General features: G+C 34.6%; 1 protein-coding gene and 1 long non-coding RNA gene across 2 annotated transcripts in view; one reads left to right on the top strand and one right to left on the bottom strand.

The window, feature by feature from the left end:
- The window catches only part of LOC307053633, a 64,801-nt gene extending 45,006 nt beyond the window's left edge, over positions 1-19,795 (bottom strand). Inside the window, exon 1 of the long non-coding RNA XR_013810916.1 lies at positions 19,665-19,795. This is a non-coding gene — a long non-coding RNA (uncharacterized lncRNA). The remainder of the gene's footprint in view (positions 1-19,664) is intronic.
- On the top strand, positions 2,219-3,490 carry LOC307053894 (TIMELESS-interacting protein). Its single transcript, XM_079705356.1, has one exon. The coding sequence runs from the start codon at positions 2,225-2,227 to the stop codon at positions 3,092-3,094; it is 870 nt and encodes a 289-aa protein (XP_079561482.1). The 5' UTR covers positions 2,219-2,224; the 3' UTR covers positions 3,095-3,490.
- Positions 19,796-21,020: the final 1,225 nt, after the last annotated feature.

Genomic DNA, 21,020 nt, shown 5'->3' with positions numbered 1-21,020 from the left:
ACTGTTTCCTCCATTTACTATAGCAGGAAAATGTGCTCTTATATAATTCATAGATTTCATTTGTGATGTGGTATAGGTATAACCTTTCTGTTCTGAGCTCACTAGTTTTTTAACATAATAGAACCCAAATCCTTTTGTCTACAAAAATTCTAATATTTGCAATAGAGACTCAATTCTATCTCAAGACAGTTCTATATTTTAAAAATGTGTTCAGAAATTCAATAGACTCCTTTGTTTTATTCTGTGTCAACTCTTTCCCAGAATAAATAAATGCCACTGAGTCACTGGGAAAATGGCCTCAGAACAATGAGAAAATTTTGATCTCTGTAAGAAAATTTAAAACTCTGTTATCATCTCAAAATATTATTAAATTAAATCTTAGATTCATTTGCAAATTTAATATTCTCTTGGCAAGTAAAATACATATTTTCTGGGTGGAGAGAGAGTCTGCCCAATATATCAATTATTTCCAGAAACAATAAACCTGATCTTTTGTCAGAAATAATGATACTAACCTTTAATCCCAAACAGTCCTCGGACCTTGTGTTCACACCAAATAAGATAGAATATTTAAATGCTACTGTTGTGGGACCTGACTGAACCAGGTATAAGGCAATTGAGTTAGTGGGTAAGGTTCTTAACATTTCAGGCAGGGACATATTCTGATCTGTAATTTATCCAAATCTAGGTAATAATATGCTTGACAATGTACGTGAGTATTCTATCCTCAAAACTTAAATTACGTTATATTCTTAAAATAGAACAAATTCCATTACAGCCAAATGCTATCACATGAAACTTTCAAAAGTGTACTTATTAAATATGGTTGGCCAAAAAGTTCATTCGGATTTTTCCATAAGCTCAGTGCTTAGTTGTCTTTAACTTCATTTGAAACAATTTTGTTAGATTGTATTGTGACAGCTGTCATATCAGCGTGCACTAAAAAAAAAAAAAAAAAAAAAAAACCATCAAAATTGGTGAATTTTTGCGTGGCCATTTTAATATTGAAGATGGAAGAAAAAAGCAACATTTTTGGCATAATATGCTTTATTATTTCAAGAAAGGTAAAAACACAACTGAAACGCAAAAAAAGATTTTTTTTTGCAGTGTATGGAGAAGGTGCTGTGACTGATCAAACATGTCAAAAGTGGTTTGAGAAGTTTCGTGCTGGAGATTTCTTGCTGGATGATGCTTCACGGTTGGGTAGACCAGTTGAAGTTGACAGTGATCAAATAGAGATATTAACTGAGTACAATCAATGTTATACCACGCAGGAGATAGCTGACATACTCAGAATATCCAAATCAAGTGCTGAAAATTATTTGCACCAGCTTGGTTATGTGAATCACTTTGATGTTTGGGTTCCACGTAAGTTAAGTGAAAAAAACCTTCTTGACCGTATTTCTGCATGCGATTCTCTACTTAAATGTAATGAAAACGTTCCATTCTTAAAACAAATTGTGATGGGCAATGAAAAGTGGATATTGTACAATAATGTGGAATGCAAAAGATCGTGGGGCAAGTGAAATGAACCACCACCAACCACATCAAAAGCTGGTCTTCATCCAAAGAAGGTGATGTTGTGTATATGGTGGGATTGGAAGGGAGTCCTGTATTATGAGCTCCTTCTGGAAAACTAAATGATTAATTCCAACAAGTACTGCTCCCGATTAGACCAACTGAAAGCAGCAGTCAGTGAAAAGCATCCGGAATTAGTCAACAGAAAATGCATAATCTTTCATCAGGATAACGCAAGACCTCATGTTTCTTTGATGACCAAACAAAAACTGTTACAGGTTGGCAGGGAAGTTCTATTCATTCGCCATATTCTCCAGACATTGCACCTTTGGATTTCCATTTATTCTGGTCTTTACAAAATTCTCGTAATGGAAAAAATTTCAATTCCCTGGAAGACTGTAAAAGGCACCTGGAACAATTCTTTGCTCAAAAAGATAAAAATTTTTGGTAAGATGGAATTATGAGGTTGCCTGAAAAATGGCAGAATGTAGTGAAACAAAACTGTGAATATGTTGTTCAATAAAGTTCTTGGTGAAACTGAAAAATGTGTCTTTTAAATTTTTACTTAAAACCCGAAAGAACTCTTTGGCCAACCCAATACAACTGAATTAAGTCCCTCAATACAATGGTTGGATTTGAAATAAAACTCAGTACTTTAAGAGTATAAGTTTAGCTGCGGATACTGCAGTCTCCTCCAGAGGAAAAGATGCTAGAACCACAGGAGAATGGCTTGATTGACCTACCAGATTATGAGCATATAGAAGATGAAACTTTTCCTCCATTTCCACCTCCAGCCTCTCCAGAGAGAGGTGGTGAAGGAGCTGAACCTGAAGAAGAGTTAGGGAGAGGGGCACCTGTTCCTGTACCTCCAAAGAGAACAGTTAAAAGGAACATACCCAAGCTGAATGCTGAGAGATTAATTTCAGAGAGAGGGCTTCCAGCATTAAGGCATGTGTTTGATAAGGCAAAATTCAAAGGTAAAGGTCATGAGGCTGAGGACTTGAAGACACTAATCAGACACATGGAGCACTGGGCGCATAGGCTATTCCCTAAACTGCAATTTGAAGATTTTATTGACAGAGTTGAATATCTGGGAAATAAAAAGGAAGTTCAGACCTGTTTAAAACGAATCCGACTTGATCTCCCTATTTTACATGAAGATTTTGTTAGCAATAATGATGAAGTAGGGGAAAATAATGGCCATGGTGTAACTGCTACTGAGTTAGATCCCTTTCTGACAAACTCATCTGAAAGTGCAAAGTTTGCTTCTGAGTCGAGTAGAAGCCTAACAGAAGAACAACAACAAAGAATTGAGAGAAATAAACAACTGGCCTTGGAAAGAAGACAGGCAAAGCTACTGAGTAATAGTCAGTCCCTAGGAAACGACTTGTTAATGAATACACCCAGTACACAGACACCTGAAGAGGGTAGTACAGGTGAAGAGCAAAAGGAGGAAGAATCAAATGGATTTAACAAAGACCTTCTAGACGATCCACATAATGATGCTGCTGCCAATACTGTAAATGAAGAGGAGGAATTAAAAATAGAGAAAATGCAACTGGACCAGTCCTTTTAAAATATATAATAGTAACTTAAGGCTTCATCTAGAAATGTTACTGAGGTTGGATAGGCCTCAAATGAGAAAATCTATTAACTTGCTATCTTCCAAATTTGAGATTATGCATTTTGCATACTTTGAGTGAAAATCCTTATATAGTGAAACTTTTATAGATTCCTGTTTAAAATCTGGTATTATTTATACTTGTTTCTTATTCACTTTCATTGTCTATTTATTCTCCTTAGTGTTTATTTTTATATGGGTATGACCTTGTAAAAATGATTGGTAGTTAATAAGTAGCTTCCACTGCTAGTGTGCCATTGAATGCCCTGTTTTTACTAAACTGGGTGGTGTTTTAAGATATAAATATGTGATAAATGCTAATGTTCTTTTTTTCTTTTTAAATAAAAAGCTCACAAACTAAAAAAAAAAAAAAAAAAAAAAAAAAAAAAAAAAAAAGAGTATAAGTTTATCTCATGCATCTGAATTACATCCACATTTTAAGATGTAAACATGGCATCAGCATGACCAATGCTCTGGCTAGGTGGCTCTTAATTTTTTTAACAGAGTATACAATGTCACTGAACCACTCTTTCATTTGTGGTATACCATCAATTGATCATTCATTCTACACATGTATTTACGGAAGAAAAAAATTGAAAATTGATCTGATCTGACTATATTTTGCCATGGATTGACAATCTTACTGTAGATCTTAAAGTTTCCCTCTCAGACTCTTTGATATATATCTTAATGGTATTGTGTGGCCATCACTTACACTGTCTGCCCTGGTGATAATCAGTCTGAATTGGGAATGAGCCAGCTTTCTTATCATTATTAAGAGATTCCTTAATCAGCGTGAAGCTGCGGTCAATACTGGCATTCACATTTTTTAAAGAACACTTTCAAAATTTTATTCCTAGTTTTACTTTAAACACTTAACAGAATCAAGATGAGTTCTGTAACTCATCTACCTTCCTAAAGTAAAAATGGGAAAACAATCATGGGATATAGTCTCATTGTTGCAATTTGTTTCTTTCTCTTTCATCTCTCAATAATGACTCCCTTCCTCACTAAGTAGCTCTATTACATTTACCACTCTATTCTAAAATTGTCCTTTTGTTCTTGTGAAGTGTTTAATTCATTATGAGAGAAGCACAGTCATTTATAAGAGCCTTCATTATATTATTTTCAGTATGTTGGAAGTGTAAGTGGCATCTTTTGTTCTTTTCCATCTGCAACACATATGCCATCACTCTTTCCTGCCTGAAATGCATTTTCTAAAGTATGACTTTATTAGAATATATGCTAAGCTTTAAAATAATCTCCCAAATAAAGCTAAACAGATAACTATATAAAGCTGCCAGTTGTAATTTTAGTGAGTTTAATTTTTTTTGAGAATTTATTTCTTTCCACTAAACCAAATAGAATTCAAATTCAAATACAATTGTCTCTAAACGCAAAAGGCACTACACTGATTACTACAGGAGACACAAAGATGATTAACACTCAGTTTTTGCCCTCAGAAGAGCTAAGATCCATTCTAATGGGAAGGACAAACCCAGTACAAAATAAACAGAAGCCCAGACTTTTTCAAGTCAAATGAGACAGGTGACAGATCTGTTTAAGGAAATTCAGTAGAACTAAGGGGAATCAGGAAAGGTTTTATAAAAGGGGTGTCCTCTGAGATACACTTTAAAGTAGGTGTGGCAGAGAACGCTAGCTGCTTACCTAAACCAATGCTCTTACTTTTCGGGACACACATCTAGCCTACAAGTCCAACCTCCCTTGCAATTCAGTTATTTGACTGAGTTTTAGGAATTATGAAGAGGACCACATGCCAAACATCTGATTAGCCTGTGAGGAGAGCAAGAAATAAAACTGTACTGTGTTAATCAATGGTAATTTTGAATTTTTTGTTACAACAGCTAGCATTAATTACTTAAAAATATTCACTATCTCTATCAAATGAGAACTTAAAATTTGAGTTCTTTAATCTTCAGCATGTTATGTTTAGCTTTCTGAGATTTTTTTTCTTTTGGGTTATTTTTTCAGTTCTTTCCTTGTTCATATCTTTCATTGGTTTTTTTTTTTTTTTTTTTCTCCTGATAATATTCTCTGGGGAAAAATCTTCAGGTTCTACACATGTGTGCTTCAATCTATTTTGTTCATTAACCACTGTCCTGTTTGAATTACATAGGCCTTCCATATCCCAAACATCTCCCCAGTTCCAAATTCGGGTTTTATAAATTATAGTACATGTAATTCCAGTCTGGTCTTAAAACTCTCATAATTTCTTGAAATTTGCAAACTCTTCATAATTATCAGAGGAATTTTAGTTTTAAAATACGTTTTTACTTTTTTTTTCTACTTATCTCTCTTTTAGTAGCTTTAATAATACACTATGTGAAAATAGTAGTGAAAGTAGAACTGCTTGTCAGAAGAATATAGGAGAGAAAATGAACCTCACATGGATTTCTTTTGTGAGCACACATAAATTCAAGCAGTTTTTCTGTTGAGCTATTCATTTGGAGGGGTGATAAAAATTAAACAAAAACAAAAACTGAGAAACAAAGCAAAAAAGAAATCTTACAGGAACTTTGGTCCACATGTCCCTAATTCTCATTTGCCCTATCTTTGTCCATAAGAATATGGTAACTCATGCAAAGCTGAATTAGAATCCTCTTAATGTACACATACATTATAAATATTAAGATTTAAAATGTAATTTTCAATTACCCAAGGTACAGTACAAAGCAATTTAAGCTTTCAGTGATAACTCCATCTACTTTTAAAAAAAATATTTATTTCTTTATTTATTTTGGCTGCACCAGGTCTTAGTTGCAGCACTCAGGATCGTCGTTGTGGAATGCTTAGTTGCAGCATGCGTGATCTTTAGTTGTGGCATGCATGTGGGTTCTAGTTCCCTGACCAGGGTTAGAACCCCAGCCCCCTGCATTGGGAGCACACAGTCTTACCCACTGGACCACCAGGGAAGTCCCGAACTCCATCTACTTTGAATAACAGCAAACCTTGAGTTACTAAACAACCTAAAAACCAAAGATGTAGCTGTAATGCAAATAAAATATTGATAGTTGCTATACTGAAGGCATGTCCAGAGTGATGTGATAGCTCAGAGGAAGGCACATTGGAGGCAATCTATTAGGTTGCACAGTAGCTTTCCAGACAGAAAGAGAAGAAAATCTGTCTAGGTCTGGAGTATAAAAAGGAATGGTTTTCTCTAGATGTATGCCTAGGAGTGGGATTGCTGGGTCATATAGTACCTCGATTTTTAGTTTTTTAAAGAACCTCTATACTGTTCTCCATAGTGGCTGTATCAATTCCCACCAACAGTGTAGGAGGGTTCCCTTTTCTCCACACCCTCTCCAGCATTTATTGTTTGTAGAAGTTTTGATGATGGCTGTTCTGACTGGCATGAGGTGATACCTCATTGTAGTTTTGATTTGCACTTCTCTAATAATTAGTGATGTTGACCACTTTTTCATGTGTTTGTTGGCCATCTGTACGTCTTCTGTGGAGAAATGTCTATTTAGGTCTTCTACCCATTTTTTGATTGGATTGTTTGGTTTTTTTTATATTGAGCTGCATGAGCTGTTTGTATATTTTGGAAATTAATCCTTTGTCAGTTGCTTCATTTGCAAATATTTTCTCCCATTCTGAGGGTGGTCTTTTCATGTTGTTTATGGTTTCCTTTGCTGTGCATATGACCCAGCAATCCCACTCCTAGGCATATATCTGGAGAAAACCATAATTCGAAAGGATGCATGGACCCCAATGTTCACTGCAGCACTATTTATAATAATAGCCAGGGCATGGAAGCAACATAAGTGTCCATCGGCAGATGAATGGATAAAGAAGATGTGGCACATACATGCAATGGAATATTACTCAGCCATAAAAAGAAATGAAATTGAGTTATTTGTAGTGAGGTGGATGGACCTAGAGTCTGTCACGGAGTAAAATAAGTCAGAAAGAGAAAAACAAATATCGTAAAATATCACTTATATGTGGAATCTAGAAAAATGGCACAGATGAACCTATTTGCAAAGCAGAAATAGAATCACTGATGTAGAGCACAAAACTTATGATTACCAAGGGGGGAAGGGGAGGTGGGAAGAATTGGGATATTGGGACTGACATATATACACTACTATGTGTAAAACAGATAACTAATGAGAACCTACTGCCTAGCACAGGGAACTCTACTCAGTGCTCTGCGGTGATCTAAATGGGAAGGAAATTTTAAAAAGAGGGGATATATGTATACATATGACTGATTCACTTTGCTATACAGCAAGAAACTAACATAACTGTAAAGCAACTATCCTCCAATAAAATTAAAACAAAGAAACAAACAAACCTTAGAACCTGAAAAGAAAGGGATGGTTGTTAGGAAAATAGACAAAAGACTAACTATGGTCAGAATCAGGGCCCATATGAAGTATTAGGAAATGAGGAGACAAATTACATAGATGGTAAATTGTAGGACAGTGTAAACCTATACAAATATGAGCAATGGTGAAAGAGTCTGTAGAAGACTGTTGCCTCTGCATCTCATGGTATTGGTGAAGTTGCCAAAAGTCAGAAAGGCAGTTAGGAAGAAAAGGTGGACATACAGTGGAACAGAAAAAGAGCAAAGTAGAACTCATGAAGGCAGACTAGAACCAACAGGCACAAACTGAGATGCATGTCTGTTTCCCATGGCCTCCAACCATGATGGTATAGCTGACCTGTAGGTAAAGCTGGAGACCATGGAGCTATATACTCAGCTGGCCCAGGGCTTAGAGAAACTGTAAAAGATCAAATGGGAGCTGGAGCGGCTGTGAACCCCCAGCTGCTGCCTCCGGCCAAGCAGGAGAGCCAGCTCATCAACAGTGGGAGCAATCTGCACCAGCACCCAGTGCCCTTCACCGACCTTCAGAGTAGAATGGCTATTGCTTCACTTCTGCCCTACAAATCTCATGCATATTTCTCTTGTGGCCAACCATAAACCTAAAGCCATAATGAGAAAGAGATTCTAGGAATATAGTTCCAACTTAACTACGTTGATACAGCACAGAACCACCACCACATGCTCCTCATAGGGTCAGCTGAACACATATTTTTACAGAGACCTCACATAGACTTCAGCTGAGCACACATTCTTACCCTGATGTTTCTTCTGCCCATTCTGTTTCCCAGACAATCACAGGTTTCACCTGGAAGCATCGCTTCAGCAAATCAATTGTGCAAGAACTTTGTTTTGGTCTCTACTTCTAGATAACCCAACCTAAAGCAGGCCCCATCATGCTAATGAGTTGTGACTGTATTTCATAGGCAACAGGGAGATGCTGATGGCTACTTTTTTAATTAGAAAGGTGACACAAGGTAATTACTGAATTACTGAACAAAGATGCCAAAGGTTTTAAGGTACACTGAAAAAAAAATACCACTAATTAAACTATGAAACAATGCTTACTGATCACTTTATTATTTTATAGTTGTGGAAAGAGCTATTTTTAGAATTAAACATTTATTTTTATTAGTTATAACTTTCGTACATACGTTTAGAAAGGATATTACAATGGAAATAAAATGGTTAAGGTATTTTCAAAACTTCTTCATAACAAGAATGTATTCATATAAAATACTGAGTCATTTTCAACTCAGAGTGGTCAATAACTGTGATTTTACATTCTAAATCTTCCTCTGTTCCATCAAGAATGTTGGTAATACAACATTTCTTAAAGAACTGATGAAGAACTGAAAGCCATTAGTGCTTGAAAGTTAGGTGTGCAGTCATATAAAGTTAGACTACTTTTGACTTTCTCTTTAGGAATGTTGTTCTACCATTATTCTAGGTTTGTTTGTTTTTAAGTCGCTGACATTCATGCAGGTTATGATACTGGGACACTTGATGTTTGGGTGAAGACACTAATAACCTCATCATGACTGCCATATGGCTGACAGTGATTGTAAGAAGTATTCTAATTTCAAAGAAATTTAAATATGAAAAATTGTGTACTTAGAATCAATAAACTATGGTGACTGAAGAGGAATTGAAAGAGGATAGATAATAATTAGGAAAACTGGCTACATGGAATCTGTGTTGGTCAAGGAAAAAGATGACAAGAACCTATACTAAAACATTAACACTAGATATATGAGACAGAATTCGAGTTGCATTTAGGAAGCAAAACTAGTATGGATAGTTAAAATAATAAAATCCTAAACAAAAATACTCTCTTGGTACATTTTATATTAAAGGTTCTAGAGGCTATTAAAGGTTATTTTATATCGAATAATACAAATTTACAAATCTCTATGTATATAAAGACTGAAGCTCATAATAAAAAATTTGAAGAAATTTTTATGATTTCACAGTTCTCAACAAATTTGTAGATGTATAGATTCAGGTGAATCTGTTGCCAATATTAGGGTATTATTAGGGTACGCAAAAAGAGTAACTCTCACCCAGTTGATTTCCATTTGTTAATTAGACGTTGATATTGGGCCTCAGCTTCTGGCTATGCTACTATCTACGAAGAGCTTAAGGAGTCTTGTTTTAGAACAATACACTCATGAAATATGATAATAACACTTTACAGTGCAATACAAATTTGTTTTTCTATTCAGTTATTGATTTAGATTTATTCTCTTCCACTTCATGATTATATAGATAAATTGTACCTTGAAATATTAAAAAATATTATTTTTTCTCATGAAAGAATCCTTAATCGAACTAGCTTATGATGACACAGAGTTACGAGGCAGTCACTGCAAAGATTTTGATAACACTGAGTAAATACTTGTGTTAGTGTGCTAAGAGATAGAATTTAGAATATAACATTGAAATGTAATTATAATAAGGTACAATGGCATAAAAATTTTAAAAGAAAATAAAGTATTAACCATGAAAAAAATTATTTTTTCTGGCTATGCATTTTAGTGGGTTAAAGAAAACATCTTATTTGCATTAATAATATCTCCAGATATGCATATATGTCTAATGTCACTTACCAAGCATATCCCTGACATTGGTTATTTTAATATTTTACAATAATTAAATGCAACCTTTAAAAGTTAAAAAAGACATTGATTGACATAGTATTATACTTCAAAGCAGATCATTTGACAAAAACATAATTTTATTAGCAGTATTTATTACTAAGACAATTTTTTAAAAATTACTTGTAATTTTATTTTGCACCCTGCTTCACCACATATTTTAATATAAAACATAATTCCCTGAAGAAACTGCATGATCAGAATTTGAAACACAAAACTTATCGCTGGTTAATATATTAAGATGGGATGATGAATTCAAGTCTCTCATCAACCCCTCATATCATTTGTGATTGCATCCTCCAGGTGGGCCAAGTAGATATTCACAATATTAAACAAAAAATAAATCTGAATATAGCCTCATATTTGGAATTGCCAACTCTTGCAGATATCTTTCATATAGTTTTAAAAATAAACTGTAAAGCATCTGTTAGGAATCAATTTCCAACTGTCATCACATGTGTCTGTCATGCATATATTTAAGTGTTTTTTAAGTTATCACAGAAAATTTCAAATATACATAAAAGAAGAGAGAATAGTGTAATAAACTTCTGTATACTCATCGTCCAGCTCCAACAATTATCAACATTTAGCCATTCATATTTTAATATACTATGACAGTTTCTACTATATATATACTATTATTAACTACCACCACCACCATTTGAAGACTACTACTATGTGCTAATATTTCAGTGAAAGTTCTTGGTTGTAAGCAGTAGAAAAAAGCTGGCTAATTTAAGTGGAAAAGATTTAATAAAAATAAAATAATCTATGGAAGGATCAAAACATTCTTGAAGATAAAACATTCAGGAATGCTGCAGAAAGTCACAGTGAAGCTTCCTTAATTACCACTGGAAATTAAATGTAGCTTCTACCTTTACCATAACCCTTACCTAATAAATTTGACATAGACCTTTATTTTATAAGCCTCTAGCTTCAGTGATGTGATTAGCAACATACAGTACACATGCCTGTTCATAGCTACAAGGGAAATGAGGAAAACCAGTAGCTGGCTTCTGTGGTGGGAAGTATTCTAAGAATAACAAAATAGGACATTTCTCAAATATAGACAAACAAAATACTGTATGATATCAATTATATGTGGAATCTAAAAAATAAAACAAATGTATATAGTAAAACAGAAGCAGACTCACAGATATAGAAAGCAAACTAGTGGTTTACCAGTGGGGATAGGGAGGGGGAAGGGGCAAGATAGAGGTATGGGATTAAGAGCACTGCACTAATTTTGAACTGAAAGAGATTATTTACAAAAGCCAACTACTGCAATCAAATTCATCATCTTATAATAAGACAGTGAAGACCAGGGAGAATCTTCAAGTGACTTATCCCAAGTTCTACCACAAGCAACCTCAGACAACCTTTGTAGCAGATCAGACTATCTGGTAGGATTGTGATATATGATGGTGCTTCTAATCAGGTATGCTGCCTTACTGATTGTGGGGACACTGGCATCCCCAAATTCAGAGTCCATCTTCAGTATTAAATTATTTTGCAATACTCAGGGTACCAGAACTGTAAATGATAGACATAAAATGTCTAAAACTGGGCTTCCCTGGTGGCGCAGCGGTTGGGAGTCTGCCTGCCGATGCAGGGGACACGGGTTCGTGCCCCGGTCTGGGAGGGTCCCGCATGCCGCGGAGCAACTGGGCCCGTGAGCCAAAATTGCTGAGCCTGCGCGTCTGGAGCCTGTGCTCCGCAACAGGACAGGCCGCGATAGTGAGAGGCCCGCGCACCGCGATGAAGAGTGGCCCCCGCTCTCCACAACTAGAGAAAGCCCTCGCACAGAAACGAAGACCCAACACAGCCAAAAATAAATAAATAGATAAAGCAAACTGTCAACAAGTAAAAATAAACACTATAAAAAAAAGAAAAGAAAACTAGATTCATATTTGAAAAAAAAAAAAAATGTCTAAAACAAACAAACAGACAATCAAAACTCCACACAAAGAGAAAGAAATGGTAATGGAACTTAGAGACTGACAAGCAGCAAAACATTCATCTGTTCCCAAGGAAGAACATTTGATTTGTTGCTGCATTTGCTTGAAATCCATCTCAGACACTAAGGCTGAAAGAAAAATTCAATAAAGAACCAGAACAATTTAATGAAGTTCATATATTTGAAATTATGTCAGGGGCTTTTCACATTGCACTGTTCATACCTTTTAGTGTATACTGACAGCAAGTCCGTATGGGAATGTTGGCGGCTAGAGGAGTACATAAAAATTCGGATAAAAAATTATCTGAAAATGGAGCTGGAGGAACCAGGCTCCCTGACTTCAGAATATACTGCAAAGCCACAGTAATTAAGACAATATGGTACTGGCCCAAAAACAGAAATACAGATCAATGGAACAGGATAGAAAGCCCAGAGATAAACCCACGGACATATGGTCACCTTATCTTTGATAAAGGAGGCAAGAATACACAATGGAGAAAAGACAGCCTCTTCAATAAGTGGTGCTTGTAAAACTGGACAGCTACATGTAAAAGAATGAAATTAGAACACTTCCTAATACCATACACAAAAATAAACTCAAAATAGATTAAAGACCTAAATGTAAGAATAGACACTATAAAACTCTTAGATGAAAACATAGTTAGAGCACTCTTTGACACAAATCACAGCACCATCTTTTTTGACTCACTTCCTAGAGTAATGAAAATTAAAACAAAAATAAACAAATGGGACCTAATGAAACTTAAAAGCTTTTGCACAGCAAAGGAAACCGTAAACAAGACAAAAAGACAACCCTCAGAATGGGAGAAAATATTTGCAAACGAAGCAACTGACAAAGGATTAATCTCCAAAATTTACAAGCAGCTCATGCAGCTCAATATCAAAAAAACAAACAACTCAATCAAAAAATGGGTAGAAGACCTAAATAGACATTTCTCCAGTGAAGACAAACAGGTGGCCAACAAACACATGAAAAGATCCTCAACATCACTAATTATTAGAGAAAAGCAAATCAAAACTACAATGAGGTATCACCTCACAATGGTCAGAATGGCCATCATCAAAAAATCTACAAACAATAAATGCTGGAGAGAGTGTAGAGAAAAGGGAACCTCATACATGTTTGGCGATATAAATTGATACAGCCACTACAGAAAGCAGTATGGAGGTTCCATAAGAAACTAAAAATAAAACTACCATATGACCCAACAATCCCATTACTAGGCACATACCCAGGGAAAACTATAATTCAAAAGAACACACAAATGCCAATGTTCATAGCAGCACTATTTACAATAGCCAGGACATGGAAGCAACCTAAATGTCAACTAACAGAGGAGTGGATAAAAAAGATGTGGTATATATATACAATGGAATATTACTCAAACATAAAAAGGAATGAAATGGGATCATTTGTAGAAATGTGGATGGACCTAGAGAGTGTCATACATAGTGAAGTAAGTCAGAAAGGAAAAAGCAACTATCGTATAATAATGCATATATGTGGCATCTAGAAAAATGGTATAGATGATCTTATGTGCAAAGCAAAAATAGAGACACAGACATAGAGAACAAACTTATGGATACCAAGGAGGAAAGGGGTGGGGTGGGAGGAATTGGGAAACTGGGATTGACACATATACATTATTGATACTATGTATAAAATAGACAACTGATGGGAACATACTGAATACCACAGGGAACTGTACCTAATGCACTGTGGTAACCTAAATGGGAGGGCAGTCCAAAAGGGAGGGGTATCTGTATGTGTATGGCTGGTTCATTTGTTTGTGCAGTGGAGGCTAACACAACATTGTAAAGCAACCATACTCCAATAAAAATCAATAAAATATTATGAGGATATTTTTTGACCCTAAGGAATTTCCATCATCCAAAGTATATGTACAAAGACTACCTTTTCACATGTTCTTGAAGGACCTATGACTGCATGAGGTGAAGTAAAGTTAAGCATAATTTTTTATTGTAAGTATCTTTTTTCTATGGTACAAATGAACTTACCTGCAAAATAGAAATAGTGTCACAGGTGTAGAAAACAATCTATGGTTACTGGGGGGGAAAGGAGCATGGGATAAATTGGGAGATTTGGATTGACATATACACACTACTATATATAAAATAGATAACTAATAAGGACCTACTGTATAGCACAGGGAACTCTACTCAATACTCTGTAATGACCTATATGGGAAAAGAATCTAAAAAAGAGTTGATATATGTGTATGTGTAACTCATTCACTTTGCTGTACAGCAGAAAGTAACACAACATCGTAAATCAACTATATTGCAATAAAAAAATTTTAAAGTATCTTTTTTCTTATTACTTACAAAATTGTTAAAGTCATGTTGTTATATACTTATAATTTTTACACTTATTGAGTGACTTGCTTAGGAGGGAATATTCCTAAAAATAGAATTTTGAAGTATAAAGAAATGCATTAAACTTTTGGTTCCATCATATCCTCTAGAGTTATACAAGATTACAGTGTGATAGTTGCATATGAAAATGTCCATTCTCCCACACATTATTGCATTAACATTTTCCAGTATAATAATTTTAAATGAGTTTTAAAGTAATATTTCTTTGATTTCTCTTGAGGTAACATAATTTATAATTTATCTAATGGTATTCATTTGAATTGCCTATTGATGACCTTTCCCATTTTTCTACTGGAGTGCTTGCATGTTTTGTTTTGTTTTTATAAAATGAAGATTTATATTAAATTTCTCTCAGCTCTATGATTTTCTAAATCTGATGGTACAAAGCTACAGTTACTGCAAAGAAACATTATATAAATGTTTTTTATTATTGTCTAAGAACATTCTATGTATCAAGAAATATAATCTTTTGGTATATATTGCATCGTTTTCCTATTTGTCTATTTTATGTTTGTTTGTTTATATACTTTAATTTGGTGTGAAGATGTTTTAAACACATGGTCAATTCTAACACTTTCTCATTAAAGATTCAGTCATTAATCTTACAAATGAGTGGGAAGCAGCCACATAGCACAGGGAGATCAGCTCGGTGCTTTGTGACTGCTTGAAGGGGTGGGATAGGGAGGGTGGGAGGGAGGGAGACGCAAGAGGGAAGGGATATGGGAACAGATGTATATGTATAACTGATTTACTTTGTTATAAAGCAGAAACTAAAAAAAAATAATAATAATCATATATTAATCTAATATATTGGTTATATGAAAATGTTTTAATTAATAATTGTTATATATATTTCCCATATTTTTCCATCTTAGTCACAAAAATATTAAAGATATTAAATGACTTTTAGGAAAGTAAGTTTACTTTAAAAAAAAAAATCTTACAAATGAAAAAAGTTATCCCTACCTCTTAGGTTATATAGATATCCACTCATAATTTCTTCACATTTCATGAGTTAATTTCTTCATTGAAAATTATAGTTTTTATAAAATTCACTTTTATTTCAATTATATATTTGTGTGTATAAACTGTATATATATTTACAGTTTCCCAAATAGTTGTCCATTTTTCTCTCCATCATCTAAATGATATAATATTTTCTATTTGACCTATTATATTTTATGTTCTCTTTTCTCTCTTCTTGTTCATCTTTTAGATTGATCACATATTACTATTATCAAAAATTCCATTTTTTAAACTTTCTATTAAGTTGTTAAGTATGCATTCTTTTCCTGGGTTCCCTAAATATTACAACAAGCATCCTTGACTTATTACAATCGAATTACTTCTTATAAATAATTACTTCTTTAATAATGCTAATATTTGTTTTTAAAGAAATATGCAACAGGTTGCCTTTGAATAAATTAGATAACTTTTGAGCATCCAGCCTGCTGAATGTCTGTTTTGGTTTGTTTAGTTTTGTTTTATATTTTTTTAAAATAGTGTATTCCATAAATTATAGATCAGATTAAAAGACAGATTTTTTTCTCCATGAAGAAAATAATTACCTATTAAAATCTGGAAATGCAGAAAACTATTTGTCCACAGTTAGTGAGAATAGTGGATGTTGAAAACCATATGGTGAATAATAGATAAAATAACTGGTTTCTTAAAAATTGAGACAGATCATATATGGAAGATGTGGGTGAAAAAGATTGAGCACAGTAATTGTTTCTATTCTAGAGAAAATGAGAGTGTGGAATGTGGGCTCAGCTGACCAGTACTAAATAAGTTAATGACCAGTTTCCAAGTCATCACACGGCTGGGACTGAAACAGTAGTTTTTCAGAGGGTGTGAGTGACCAATGGATGACAAGGTCTTACTTTTACTTACAGTTCATTGAGAGAGAAAAGAGAAATTGTATCTCAAAGGGAAAAATTAAGAATTTCTTTCTCATTGTAAATCAATTTCAATTCTTCCAAATCAGGCTTCTTTTTCTATCACTGACTGAAAGAAGAATAAGAATTTATTATGGCATAACCTATCAGAGCTTCATAACACAGATTTCAGTATGTTTTAACAAGAGAGTGCAATCTGTTTGCAAGCTAAAAAAATCATTTGAGAAATGCTTTGCTTTTAGTTACTGGATGAACTTGTGATGTGGCCAGTGTTGAATTCATCTTTTTTCTGAGCCTGTTTTACATGTAAAACACTAAGCCACAGTGTTATATTTAAGGGTTGAGCATAGTTACTATACCTGAGTTTGCAATGTATTGTTAAATTAGACATTATTCCATTGGTTCTTCTTGTTGACTATAACCACATGAAAATTTGACTTAATTTTCCATATTTGCATCACAAATCTACAGTTGCAAAGTTATGCAGCAATATGTTTAATAGGTTATTTAGCCCCAAGAACACTCACATGAACATATCTTCTTTGCCCTACTCTCTACATCCCAACAAAATAAGTCTCGTACTTAGAAATCATCTTTTACTTATTTTCTGTATAAATTTCTGTACCTATTCAGCTCTTAAGCTCAGATTTCTCTTCAAAATGTTTTTTCTCCATTTTCTCACATCAGCTCTGCCTGATTTTTGAGATATCCTCTTGGCCAATTTTACACTGCTTTCTTCATACTCCAATCTCAAAATAAGTCAACATGTGCCAGATTTTCTCCTCAAAAATCACTATTAAAACATATCCTTTTTCTTCCCTTCCTTCCTGCCTTCCTCCCTTCTTCCCTTCCTCATTTTGTCAAAAGTCATTAGATGGGCAATAAACGTTGGAGCTCATATAGTAGATGGGTGTAGCATTAGTATCTTTGCTGGGTTTGGAGTTAAAACTTGAGTAGGGTAAGGAGGGCATCTACACTGAGGGAAGAAAGGGCTCCCTCATTATAAAGTTGGTATGAAGCAAGAGAGATTGATCAAATAAGTAAGTACATTGACAGCAATAAGAGGTACATATATGTTAAAGGGAATGGTTACAATAATCTGTGTGGTTGTTTTAGAATTGAAATTTTTCATTGTGAATGCATGGTTAGATAATAGATAAATAAATAATGTATATTGTATATTTTAGTACTGGCCCCTGAGAGGACCTCAAAGTAGAGACCTATTATAACAAGGAGATCATCTAACATCCATATCTTAGTTTTAAATATCATTCTCCACTAATAGAAATTAGGGTTGCTTGGAGAAATGGTTGATCCCAGGCATGCCACAGGAAAGTACAAGATAAGCCTGTAAATAAGGACATACTCAAAGAATTACTGGCACATGTTGTTCCATTTATCTATTGCTGCATGACACATCACTTCAAAACTTACTGGTTTGAAATAATTTATTATTACCCTTCATGGTGGTAGAAGCTCAGCTGGGTGTTTGTTGCTTGGGATCTCTCAAATAATTGCAAACAAATGGCAGCTGGTTCTGGAATCACCTGATAGTCTGAGATTAGGTATTCAGCATAGCTTACTCAAATGACTGGTGATTGATGCTGGCTGTTGTGTAGGAGCTCAGCTGGGGCTGAATGTCTACATGTGTCTTTTCTACGTGGCCTGAGATTCTTAGCTAATTTTTTTGGATTTTGAGAGGAAGCATTCAAAGAGCCAGCATTCCAAGAGAACAAGCCAGAAGCTACAAGACTTCTTATGACTTGGCTTGGAAGTAATATGGTGTCACTTGTGCTGCATTCTGTTAAGTACCAAAGGCAAACTCAAATTCAGTGTGGAAGGGGACTCTACAGATGTGTAAATACCAGGAGGCATGGTTTGTAGGCAGGCCACCTTTAGATTCTAGATATAACACTGTCTGCCCCCTGGCTTCAGTGACTTACATTCCTCCCACAGGCAATACACTATGCCCCAATGACCATCGCCCCGCCCCAATCAGTATCAGGCTCAGTTCTGATATCCTGGTTTAAATAGACATCCTTGGAGATGGTTGCTCAAGTGCATTTCCTAAAGTGCAGGTTTCCAGCATAACAAACACTAGGTTAGGTAAAATATGAGATGACTTTAACCGACTGACTTTATATTACAGCACCAGAATCACATATTGTAAACTGAAAGATGAAGTACTACCAGACCAGAATTCAATCAGCGATATTTAAGAAAAAGGAAATAAATTCATAGCAAAATAAAAGCTGGAGGCACATTATAGAAGAACATAGAAGATAGATCAGTGGTTGGCAAACTTTTCTGTAAAAAGCTATATAGTAAATATTTTAGGATTTACGGGCTACATACAGTCATTGTCATATAATTCTTTTTTTCTTTTCTTTTTAACCCCTAAAAATGTGAAAATCATTCTTAGCTTGTGAGCCACATAAAAAGAGGCCATATCCAGGTTTGAAATGCAGGTCATAGTTTGCTTACTCCTGTGTTAGACCAATAATTAGTAGATAGCAGAATTATGAAAGAAATACAGCAACTTTAGTTATATTAAGTGGGTTGAAAAAGCAAATATTGAGTGTTTACGAGCAAATTTCTGTGTTAAATATTTCTTAGTTGTATATGAGATCTATATTTTAAATACACAGATGCTGGAACTATATCTGGTTATTATAAAATCCTTACATCAAAATATGATTTCCAGTAATTATAAAATTAGGGTATTGCAGTTCTTCAGAAAAGTGCCCTTTCAGGTTTTTTTTCGAGAATTGAAAAGGCAAATGTAAGGGTGATCCTTTCTAATATCAAGTCTAACCATAACATTTTCTGTGATGCATTTCTCCAATTTATATAATTTGCTTTCATACTACTCCCTGTTTAGTTACTAAATATTTCACTTGAACTGCCCAGGGCTGTTCATCTACCGGGAAGTCTGCTGAGGAAGCAGATACAAATTGTGCTTGGTCATCATGCTCCTGGACTTTCTAATGAACAAACTATAAAAGTTATTCATGCAGAGACGTGTTTTCCTACTTGTTATTGAACCTGTAGTACTGAGTACTCCCTGAGTTTTAAGAACTAAACTGTTGGAAAAAAAAGGTTTTCAAGTCATTTGTAGAGATGGAAATCAATTCTAAATACAATTACTTATAGGAGGTTTCTACAGAGCTGGACTTCAGGTCTGAATAAAAATTTTCCCTCTGGGGGAAAGAGACAGATGAACGATAGTGAACACAAAAGATTTTACCTGTTATTATCAAATCAAAGATTGATGTGCTTCTCCTGAGGCAGAGTTGCAGTGTAGCTAAAAGCGCAGGTTCTGGAGGCTAAAGACTTGGGATCAAAACCTGTCTCTACAGCTTTGCCACTTGAGAGAAGCTGGGCAAATTATGTCTTCCATTTCCTCATCTGTAAAATAGAGAAAACAATAGTATCTTACATAGGATTCTTGAAAGAATTCCATTAGTTAATACAAAAAAACTTAGAAGAGTGACTAAAATTTCACAGTTTAAGAATGAAAAAAAAATTTGTAGGCTAAAATGGTAATTGAGAGTTCCCCAGACTGCAGTCATTCATGTGCAGTTTTTATAATTTCTGTGTACTCCTATGTCCCACCTTCTTTAATTTTCCTCTTAATAATTGCTACATATATTATTATTTACTTGATATTTTTATGTGTAAGTGAAACATGATTTAAATATTTAAATCAAATTTAAATATTTAATATTAAAATTGGGTGACTGTTTAACTATTGATTAATGTTACATTTAAATATTATTTAAATTAATATTATCATCCTAAAGAAACACCAGTATTTTTACCATAAATGAAAGGTAACAAACAAACCTAAACAAAATAACGTTATTTATTTCTAACTAGATAATGGTGACTGCCAAATGCACTGGGTTATCTCCCTGCTTTTTCACTGATTAAAAGAAAAATTATTAAATGTTAGAGTGATGTTAAAAACCAAAATTGTTTAACCAAATTGAGGCCTTCTCCTCGATAAAGTTAGAAAGAGTGAAGGAAATAGAAAAGGGAATAACTTTTTTAACTAAATAATTCATGTTCTTTTGATGCCTTTCTTTTAATGCACCACTTAAAATTATGTCCCCCACACTTTGGAAAACACTACTATGGAGGAAGCTTTAGGGAGATCCTTAGACTTTAACTGGACTTCTGTATGAGGCCAGAGTTCAGGTAATTCTTGAGCTTCAACTCATTATAGAAAAGGGAACGGTGCAAGCAAATGCACCAAATCAGGCACGTTGACCAGTACATTGTCACTAAATCATTGGGTTTGTGAGGGGATAAAATAGCTGGAGAACTCTGCCATTCACATTGTACACAGGGCCTCAAACTCTAGGCTAGGCGAGGCAGACTGCAAGCAATAACCATCATAGAAGGATTCTGAGGTTGGGCTAATGTGGATAGTTTATGAGGCTCAATTCAACATAGAACATGGACTCAAGAAGGCAAAACCTGGTTGCAGGGAAACCAATGCCTTGGCAGTTACTGTGGCAATGAAAAGGAACCTATGTATCTTTGCCATAAGAGCCAAAGGTTGAATATAAAAAGTGAGGAAGAGGAGAAAATGTGTACC

The sequence above is a fragment of the Hyperoodon ampullatus genome (assembly GCF_949752795.1).
Source record: "Hyperoodon ampullatus genome assembly, chromosome: 5".
Lineage (NCBI taxonomy): Eukaryota > Metazoa > Chordata > Mammalia > Artiodactyla > Ziphiidae > Hyperoodon > Hyperoodon ampullatus.
The sequence above is the reverse complement of the archived record's forward strand: the minus strand, read 5'-3'. Positions and strand labels throughout refer to the sequence as shown.

Excerpts from the sequence above, each read along its gene's own strand:
- LOC307053894 (XM_079705356.1), top strand. The coding sequence starts at position 2,225 with ATGCTAGAACCACAGGAGAATGGCTTGATTGACCTACCAGATTATGAG.